General features: G+C 45.4%; 1 protein-coding gene across 2 annotated transcripts; it reads right to left on the reverse strand.

The window, feature by feature from the left end:
* Window positions 1-1,011: 1,011 nt before the first annotated feature.
* On the reverse strand, window positions 1,012-5,977 carry TRMT12 (tRNA methyltransferase 12 homolog). 2 transcript variants are annotated; one of them, XR_013966722.1, is made up of 3 exons: window positions 4,545-5,977; window positions 2,463-2,619; window positions 1,012-1,501 (listed from the first exon to the last, which is right to left on the reverse strand). XR_013966722.1 is itself a non-coding variant. In XM_080801800.1 (2 exons), the coding sequence occupies exon 1, from the start codon at window positions 5,895-5,897 to the stop codon at window positions 4,578-4,580; it is 1,320 nt and encodes a 439-aa protein (XP_080657926.1). In that variant the 5' UTR covers window positions 5,898-5,921; the 3' UTR covers window positions 1,370-1,501; window positions 4,545-4,577. The 2 variants fall into 2 exon arrangements, 1 of the variants encoding a protein (XP_080657926.1); XM_080801800.1 differs by lacking the exon at window positions 2,463-2,619 and having other exon boundaries at window positions 1,370-1,501; window positions 4,545-5,921.
* Between the last annotated feature and the right edge of the window lie 4,496 nt (window positions 5,978-10,473).

Genomic DNA, 10,473 nt, shown 5'->3' on the forward strand with positions numbered 1-10,473 from the left:
ATGAAACTATGCATACGTATAGTTTTGATTTTAAAAAGTAAAATTCAATTACTAAAAGAGAAACTAGGACAGTCTGTCCATCTGTATCTATCTACCTACCTAATGGTGTACAGTGCAGCTTTACTGCATGGGCAGTAAATAATCCTGGATTGAATAATCCAGAAGACAACATGATACGTGTGGGTGTGTGTGGGTACGCATGTGTGGTATGTATGTGATGTGCGTGCGTGCGTGCGTGTGTGTGTGTGTGTGGTGCAGCTATGCTGTGTACCAAAATACAGTTTTAAATTCATATTCATTATTTTCTATTTGCCTTTGATTCAACCTTGACCTTTAAAAAGCCAAAGAGACAAATAGCTATTCTGACAGTTTTTGGCCTCTCTGAAATTACGTGGTTGTTCATCAAGTAACCTGCCAGGTAGTATCATATCGAATCAGAAAGATGCCATTGTGTTTATTGTTAATATTTTTATATTCAGTTTATAATATAGGTAGGGATACTCAGCACAGCAGTGGTAAGAAATTCTTATGTGCTTTATATGTTGAAATTTCGTGTCAGCTTAAGTACTTGTATGTATTTATTATTGCTAGAGTGAATCTCTTCAATGGTTGTGAAAGCTAGTAAACTTCTAAATAGTTAAAGGAAAGAAAAGCTACACAAAAACCATAACAAGCTCCCTCAAGGCACTGGACACAGGCAATGGATAACGACCCATGTGAGAGGTGAACCCACAAGGCGAACCACTGACCTGCTCCTTCTCACTGCCTGGAGAAAGTTTCTGGGCTGTGGCTTGAGGGGGAAGGCCGGGGGAGCCCAGCAGACTCCCAGAGGTGTCCCAGGAGCCAGGAATGAGTCCCAGACCAGTCCCAGGAGCCCAGGAATGAGTCCCGAGAGTGGAATGCCAAAGTGGAGAGAGCTACAGACCACTCCGGACATCTGCTGACCATTCCCCTAAAGCAGCAGGCAAGTAACGACGAGTACACACAACACACACAAGGGAACTACCAGAGGCCAAGAAAATGACCGGTTTTATGGTTTGCTCAATGTGAACTGGCTGCACCCTGAGGCTGTTCAGAATAACATATGTAGGGTTTTCTCCTCACATGTGCTTGTCATGTGGGAGAAAGGTGAATTAAAAATGCTATGTATTAGTTTGTCATCATTTTAAATTTCTTATTTAAAATGTGTATGTTATACTCCTATATCAACATACACATATAATTTATTAAAATTATGAAGTTAATGAGCCAAGCAACTCACGGTCGAGGGAGTTTAATAGAATTATCGTTACTGGTTTTTAATTACAGCCTCTCCATCAAGTGAGTGTATTACCCAGCAACTAATCCTGATGTTCACAAAGGAAGCCTTCAGCACCTGGACACAGTCCTGGACTGAGGTGACAAACACTCCATGAGCCTCCTGATCCTTTCAGTCTTTTTTCCTTGGTTCCATTAGCTGCCTCTTCCTGAGCGGGCCAATCCAGCAAGTGCTCGGAGAAAACTGTAATGCAAATGGACACACTCAAGGTGGAGACAAGGCGTAAGGGACCCTTGTTTTCTTCCATCCACACGTAAGTCTGGCTCATTCTTTAACTCTCAGTTGAAGCATCCCTGCCCCCATCTTCCCGGGCACACTCTCCACTGCCCCCAACTCATATCCCCAGACGTGGACAGCTGCCTCCCCTGGGTGTGCCTGTAAAAACTCATTTGTCTCAGCACTTTGTACCATTGTGTCCATGTCACCAGAAGTGATCCTACTGTGGGCAGGACTCAGCTTGGTGTTTTGTTTTTTTTTTAAGATTTTTAAGTCCTCTTCACACCCAACATGGGACTTGAACTTACAACCCTGAGATCAAGAGTTGTGTAGCCTATCTACTGAGCCACCTAGGCGCCCCTCAGGACTCGGTTTTACTCACCTCTGTCTCTGGCCCTCATCACAATGCCTAACAGAGAAAGGACACAGTACATGCCAATTAATCCATGAGTGGCTTTTCAAAATAAGGACATTCTGCTTTAACTACTAAAGCAAATGCACAGCAGTTCCTCACACCCAAACTGGGAATTGGTAGTTCACCTTCTATAAAGACTCCTGAATGAATGAAGTATTCCCTGTGTGCCAGTCATGGTGGTGATAGTCAATGTACGTTAACTCATTGAAAGCTAACGAGTATCCTTCAGGAGATGTAAGTTGTTCACCCATATGTACAGATGGGGAAACTGAATCTTGAGAGGCTGCCTCAGGTCACGGACAAGAGAGAGAAGGCAGGAGGTGTATGAGTTGAACCTCAATTCTATGAACACAGAACCCACGTCAACCTTCTGGCATCCCTGAACCCTCAAGGCCTGATGTGTCTATCGCAGGGTGAACACATTCATTCCAATGTATCTGACTTCAGCAGCCTATCCATAGCTTGCGGCAGAAAGGTGATTCCTCAGCCCCGGGACATGTGGCTCCGACTCACCTTCCTCATGGCTTCTCCCCTGCCTTCCTTCCTCCCCATATTGGCTCAAGTCCCAGCATCACATTTCTAGTCCAAGGCTCAAAAGCTGCAGGCACACATGTGAGAAGAAACCCCATATGTAGAAGAGGAGATGATTAAGGCAAACAGGCAGGCTGCTCTGTGGGATGGGAATGGAACAATCAGGCCCCCTTCTGTGGTGGGATCACATGATAGCTAACATTTCCTGGGGGTGTACTATGTACTAGACACTATTCTTTTTAATCCTTATAACAACCCCTGTCTTCAACATATCTATCACTGTTTCTTCTCTTCCAAATTGATCTAATGACGATGTGCAAATATTTTCTGAGTAAGCTTTTTGCACCTGCTTTTTTTTTTCTCCTTCCACTAGCATCACCTTGACTCCACTTACCAAGATCTTACCCAGTTTTTAAGAGCGAGTTCGGACATGACCTCTCTGAAGACTTGCCCATTCTCAGAACTTTCCTTCTCCACCTCCGCACTTTTATGTCATGCTATTACTCACATGGTACTTAATGTATTCCAAGTCTTTCAGTTTTTGTGCTATTTCTGCTACTAGGTTGTGAGCTCCTCAGAGACTGGGCTGTATCTAATGCATCACCAGTTCATACACACAACAGGCTCACCGATCCTGTCCTTCCTGATGCTGTTAAAAGCAAAGGGCAAGCAGCTCCAGCCCAACCCCAGCCAGCCAAATGCGACATACAACTGTAATCCCGGTAAAGCCACTTTCCTATGTTTCCTTCATCAAGAAAACAAGCCTGGATGGCTTCAAAGTACACCAAAACAAAGCTCTGAAGTGCTTCTCAAAATTAGTCATCGCAAAGGTAAACAGTGATTCTCTGCAATTAGTCGTTCCAGTAGTAAACAGTGGAGCTGGCAGACAGCCATAAAATAAGGTGAGGCTTGAAAAACTCTGCAGAAGATCTCACATTGCCTATAGCTCCTTATGTTGGCCCTGATGTCCACCAGAGGAAAAAATATGAAAAGGGAGCTTGTGCCCTGTTAAATGTAAGATTTTAATTTAAACTTTTAAAATAGGTAGCTTAGGGACGCCTAGGTGGCTCAGTCAGTCAAGCACCTGATTTTGGCTTGGGTCATGATCTCAGGGTTCTGGGATGGAGCCCAGCATTGGGCTCCCTGCTCAGAAGGGAGTCAGCTTCTCTCTCTGCTTCCCCTTCTCCCTCTCCCCTTCCCACCCCCCACCCCTCATGCTCACATGCTCTCTCAAAATCTCTTAAAAAAATAAAACAAAACAAAACTAGCTTACTGCATAAACTTAAGACTGGAAATCTAGTTTCCCCATAATTTAAAGCAGTCATTCTTAGCCTCTTTTCTACAACAAACCTAATGTATAAGGCATCTTCCCCAACACTCGTTTAGAAATGCTAAAGGGAATGAAGTTAATAAAATAGAGTAATTATTAACCTCTTCCTTCCCTAATCTAGTCAGCCTTCATAACAAAGCTGCACCATTTGAGTGCTTTGATTTGGGCTGTACTGCTTAGTCCCATCAATTTCACATCTCAAATCCATCCACTTCCCACTGCCAGCATCCTAGTCCAAGCTACCGCCATATTCTCCCTGGACGACCACAGAAGCCTCCTCTAAGGTCTCCCTGCTTCTAGCCTGGCCCCACTCGGGTCGGTGTTCCACACTGTAGCTGGAGTAATTTTGGAAACAGCACTATGTCTTTCACTCTAAAATAACCAATGCCCTGTGTACAACTGCTTACTAGACAACAGCCTATAAGACCATTCAAAAACACCCTCATTTTGCAAATAAGGAAATCCAAGGCCAAAAGAATACTGGAAACACATACCAAGGTAAGACAGGACTGAGGTCAGAATTCATTGTACAGACCTCATTTCAGGGAGCCATACTGCTTCTCCCCGATATGCAGTTCATTCTCATTGTGATAATGGAAGGCAAACAAGATGACTTGGACTGATCTAGAGCCTGCTTCCAGGGACACAAAATATTAAAATAAGCTGCCAGGAGAAAAGAGAGGTGAGAACCCCGCCTAAACTTATGTATTACTTATGTATTAAGGGTCACTCACATGTAGATCCTTATGTCTCAGGATCCACCTTCTCTAGCCAACTAGAGGACAGGGGCGGCATTCCAAATCCAACACTATGTGATCCACGTGAGGAGCATAGGATTTCACTGGCTGGATGTGCAGGATTTGTGTCTTCCATGATGTCCCGTGCACCTGCTGAAGAAGGGTGGCAAGACGAGTTTCTGCAGATTCCGCCCACCTCTGCCACTCTGGTTTGGTGGCTGCTGATAACCTTTTCCCCCTAGAATCCCTGGTTGCTCCATTTGTACAATGGCTAGTGATCATTTGCTGAGGATAAGGCCAACGATCCTTCTCCATTTCACTGCTTCCCGGAGGCTGGCGGTTCTTGCCTGGGTAAGATTCCACGTTTTGGTGGATATGCAAAATGCCCCCAGCATCCCGCCGCAGCACTTGGCAGGCAATGGGCCAGCCTTCTTCAGAACTGGGAATCAGTCCCAGGTTCACCCGGTCTGCAATGTTTGAGAGCTTCAGTTTTCTGTTATCCCCAAAGTGTATTTGGCACCGATCTGCCACTCCATTGATATCAAGGTTCTTTCTCAGCGCAACTACAGCATGGGGGTTCCACTCGCAGGCATGGACGAAGGCAGCGCCAGCGTGGACGAGGAAGGGCAATGTAAAATAACCAATCCCTGCATAGAGATCCACCAGCACTTCTCCGGCACAGGGCAGCGATGCCACTCGAAGCTTCTCAGTGATGTTTCCGAAGGAGAACATGCACCGGGTCACGTCAAACTTATATCGGATCCCATTATCCACATGCTCTACCCAGCCATGGTCGCCCAGCAGCAGAGTCACTGCTGGCGTTCGAGTGCCATCTGGGGATACCCGCCCTCGTTTGGCCACACGATGGACGCCAAGTGCCGACGCAACAGTCTCCCAGAGTTCTGGTTCCAGATGTTTCCATTGCTTGGCTTGGAAACAGTCCTCGCTCAGCAACAAGAGGTCACCATGTCGTTGCCAAGATCGGGGCAAATCAGCCTCCAACTCAGCTGACCACGTCACACCCCGGCCCTCTACCCAGCGACTCACTTCAAGACACAGCCTTTGGGCAGGTGAACAACCCTGGGCCTTCTTTGAGGGAACAGGATCCAGGAGCTGCGTTACTGTACAGGTGCTGCCTGGAGCCACACGATCCCTCAGCTCGTGCAGGTGCTGCTCTGGGAGAGTCTCTCCCAGCACCGGCAGCGCCACCGTGCCATCCGGCATCTTTTCTACACGGTGCCGTCTGTCCAGGAGTTTCTGCTTCTCGAGATATTCCCTGCATCGCTGGGTAAACCGAGGCTCAGTCACAACCGCGACAACAGCCGCAGGCTTCCCACCTTCCCTTTCCATGTTGCTGCCCCCACATCCTCTCGGATTCCCTCCGCGAGACTCCCTGAGACTCCACTCACCCGGCTCAGCATACCCACCACGGCCGCAGGGCGAGCGGCGCACACGCCGCGGAACCGGTGTCGGAAGTGACGTCAAACGGGCAGGCCGGAACTAAATACTGAGGCGCTTGGTGACAGGTAGCGTCGCTGTTGCCATGTGAAGCCGCTGCCGCCATCTTTGTTATGGTTGATTCCGCTCTTGGGGCCGCCCAACAGAAGATTAACAATAACAAGGAGTTCTGTAGGCTTAAAGATGTCCAGTTAGTCGGTATTCTCCAGAACCCTCGTGCATCTCTTCAGTTCTGCTCATGAATCCAAAGAGAGAGAAGTGCGCTTAGGAGGATGGGCTGAATTTGGAGAAAGGCCTCCCGCCGTCTCAGGCAGCTCTCAGATCAATGTCAGTGACCACAGCATTTGCTGCAAGAGTCATTCCCTCCTCATTCCCTTTCCTTGTTAAGATAGTCGTCACCATCTCACTGTCCTGCAGTATCAAAAACCAAAAAAACAAACAAACTCAAAAAACCCACACATGTTTGGAAGTCAGAAGGATCCGAGTAAATCGTATCACCTCTCAGAACCAGAATCGTCACCTGTAAAATGAGACTTACACTAACTTTCTCAGATGACTGCTACGATCAGAGGTATTATATATAAAACGCTCTGAACAGTGACTAGCGAAGAGTAGATACTCTAAAGAGTTAAAACGTGATAAGTTGAAGTGGTTAGACAGTAGGTATTTAATACCTGTTGAAATACTTTGATATAGCTAATGAGGACAAAGAAGAATTCCCCTACACCTAAATTCAAATAATAGAAAATAAGAGTTGGAAAGAAGCCCTCTTCTTTCTACTTACTTCTCACCATTCTACACATTAGGATATTGAAACCCAGAGAGGTTAACATTCATTAAGTTCCCCAATTCAGGTCTCTATGGGAGGCACCAGGCTACAGCTCAAAGAATTTCTTGTTTCTTGACACCTATTCAGTCAGTCAGAGTTGTTGTTGTTATTGTTGTCAGTTTCGTCTCTATGTTTAAAATTCAGATTCCATGGAGAAAATATCAAGTGGGACAGGGTAGAAGACCCTTTTGGTGTCTCATATAGCTTTTTTTTTTTCAAAGATTTTATTTATTTGACAGAGAGATCACAAGTAGGTAGAGAGGCAGGCAGAGAGAGAGAAAGGGAGAAGCAGGCTCCCTGCTGAGGGGAAAGCCGGATGCGGGGCTCGATTCCAGAACCCTGAGATCATGACCTGAGCCAAAGGCAAAGACTCAACCAACTGAGCCACCCAGGTGCCCTCCCATTTGGCTTTGAGACCACCCTTCATGTATATGCCAATGCAATGGCTTCTAACTGAAAGCACTTAGGAGTCTCCCTGATGGCTTTCTCTGCTCACCGGAATCGGCTTAGCGTATGTCCAGGGAAGGCCAGAAATGCTGGGGAATTACTGCCCACCTATCCCCCACCTCTTGAGAGTACTCCTCAACCAGCAACTGATGGAAGTTGGTGAATAAATTTTCCAGCTTATGCGCACCTTATTTGGAATACTTCTAAGGTTTGTTCTATACTGTCTCCCAGGGTTCTCCTAGGACTTCAGTTTTTCAGTAATCCTGTCTATGCCAGGCACGTTCAATTTCTCTCTCCTCTTTTCCCCGGATTATTTCCATCAGTATAGAAACACACTGCCACTTTCCATCTTTAATAACCTCTCTGGATTCTTCACTTCTACTGATATTTTCAAGTTCATATTTCCCACCACTCCATATCTCCCACTCCCAACTCCAATACCATTTGTGTCTTTAATATCTCAATTTGGTGTCTGATAGGTGACTCATATTTAATAATTGTAAAACAGATTTCTTTCCGCCAGTGATCCCATATATATAATAGTACCATGTTATCCAGCATCCACTCGTTTACTCAAGCACACAGTTTGGAAACTATCTCTAATCACCTTCCGCCTCCCACCTTTTCCTCAACTTCCTATAGGTACTTGATGATTAACTGTCAGGTGTTTACATACTCTATATGCTCCATATACTTTTATAATCCAAAGTATATACCAAATTAGTCTACCTCTTTTGATCTCCCTAGCCACCTTCTGGGACATAGATTACTACAGCTGCCTTCTCACTGGTTTCTCCTTTAAGACTCTTATCTTCCTTTTTTTTCTCCACATACCAGCTAGGATGAGAATTTTTAAAACATTTCGATCCTATCTCTCCCTACGGAAAGAGTTCCTGCCTACCCACTGGTCAAAGAGTAAGTTCCTGGCCCACCAGACTATGCATGATCTGGCTCCCAAAACTCAGCCCGAGATGGAAAATAGGCCAAGCCTTTTCTCATGCTTTTCCCTTTGTACTCGCCCTTCCCTTTGTCTGAAATGCCCTTCCCTCTGATGATGGAATGGCTGGGGATTTGTCTGAAGGTCGTCTTCCGGTGGGGCCCTCATTCGATTCATCACTTTCCCCTCCACTGTTAGGTCTACTTAATACTGTTTGTTAATTTGGGGGTGCTTGTGTGTCTCAGGCATTACGCCTCTGACTTGGGCTCTGGTCATGATCTCAAACAAACAACAATGACAATAATAAAGAAGCTGGTAGATGACCCATGAGTTCCAACGCAGAAGAGATGCCAAACCCAGGGACCATTCACTCCCCTCTCTTGTGAGAGGCGGCATTCAATGCTTTACCCGCCAGCAGCTTTCGCATAGGAAGGAGGTTCTGAATGGTGTTGGGCTGGCTGTATACACGAGAGTTTGCCTCCATGGCTTGAGAGATCCTGGAGCCTAGAAATAAAGAGGTATCATTGCTTTCACTTTCTTAGTTATCCCTTCCTTCTGTTCTTCCCTCCGCTTGCTGCACCTGAAATGCTGTTCCCTTCCCCTAGCTGCGTCTCCATTTGCTAACTTCCCTTCAAGAACCCTATTCTGAGTTGCAGATATGCTCGTGAATACTTCTGATGTCATGAGTGAAGTGTGAGTGGGGTTGCCATTCCAAGTGCTTCGTGAGCATGGAGGAGAAATTAAGCCATCCGTCTCCTGCACTTTGAAGAACACATTCTCTGGCTTTTCCTCCTACCTCACTGAATGCTGCTTCTTATGGGGGTCCCTGTCTACCTCCCCCACCACCCCTGATCCCCGCCACATTTGATGTTTCCCAGACAACTTCACACTCAACACTTCCAAAATTGAACTCAGCTTGTGTTCTTCCCACTCCTCTTTATCTCATGAAATGTTCCTGCCAGTCTCCTAGTTGCTCATGTCACAAACCTGGGACTTTTCTTTCACTCATGTCCCTCCCTTGCCCTCAATGCTGATAACAAAACTACCTCCAGTTTGAATGGACTTTACCTGCTGCCTATTTCCCCAGAGAATCCCCTTCTCTCTGCACCAGTGACAGTGCCCTAGACCGTGTCTTACAGTTTCCCGAGTGGATTGCCCACCTCTGTTTACTTCACTGATAACATACTATTATTTGACTCTCTGTATTTTATGTCAGAGTATTTGAAGTAAAAACCAAGATGGTGAAGAATTTTTTTTTCATACGCTTTTTTTTAAATTATATAAAGAGCTACATTGTCACATTACAAAGTATATTATGCCATAATTTAATGTTCCATTATTGTACATGGGCTCTGAATAATTCATATTAAAATTCTCAGAGCTTGAGACTTTGTAATATTTAAGTTATAAAAACTGAAAAACAACAAGATTTAATAAAATTTGTATCTAAAAAGCTCTCACTTTAATCCATTAGTAATCTCATTGCATCGTGGCCAGAGAACATACTACGTACACTTTCAATCCTTTTAGGTTTATCGAGGCTTTATTTTATGACCTGGCATATGGTCTATCCTGGCGAATATTCCATGTGTCCTTGAGAAGCATGTGTGTTCTGCTGTTGGTGTGGAGTGTTCTCTAGTTGTCTGTTAGTCGATATCTTTTTAGCTTATTATCAGGTAGAATAATTTTATGGCCATTATAATTAACAACCACAGTCTTAATTCAAAAACTAGAATGCTGGGGCGCCTGGATGGCTCAGTGGGTTAAGCCTCTGCCTTCAGCTCAGGTCGTGGTCTCAGGGTTCTGGGATCGAGCTCCGAGTTGGGCTCTCTGCTCAGCAGGGAGCCGGCTTCCTCCCCTCTCTCTGCCCTCCTCTCTGCCTACTTGTGCTCTCTCTCTCTCTGTCAAATAAATAAATCTTAAAAAAACCTAGAATGCCTAGTATTAAGTGCTAATCTAGACACGTTGTCTTCTCTTGTCCCTGTGCACTCAGCACACTCGCTCCTTTTGCTGCAGTTCATTTTCGTGACTGGTCTCACTGCCCAGGTAATTCCCTTCCTAAGACCAATCAGAACATCCTCAGGAAAGCCTTCTCTGACCTCCTATCCATCTCCCCAATAAGGAAAACCCCTACATGTGAGTCTCATAGCACCATGTTCTTCTCTTAGAATCCTTTCCAGTCATATTTATTTCATTTTTAAATTTGATTAATGGCTATCTTCCCCACAAGTGTGTAAGTTTCGAGGGGCATAAGG

This window comes from Martes martes (assembly GCF_963455335.1).
Source record: "Martes martes genome assembly, chromosome: 4".
NCBI classification, from domain to species: Eukaryota; Metazoa; Chordata; class Mammalia; order Carnivora; family Mustelidae; genus Martes; species Martes martes.

What these genes read in the sequence shown, in the direction of transcription:
- TRMT12 (XM_080801800.1), bottom strand. Translation starts at nt 5,897, where the DNA reads ATGGAAAGGGAAGGTGGGAAGCCTGCGGCTGTTGTCGCGGTTGTGACT.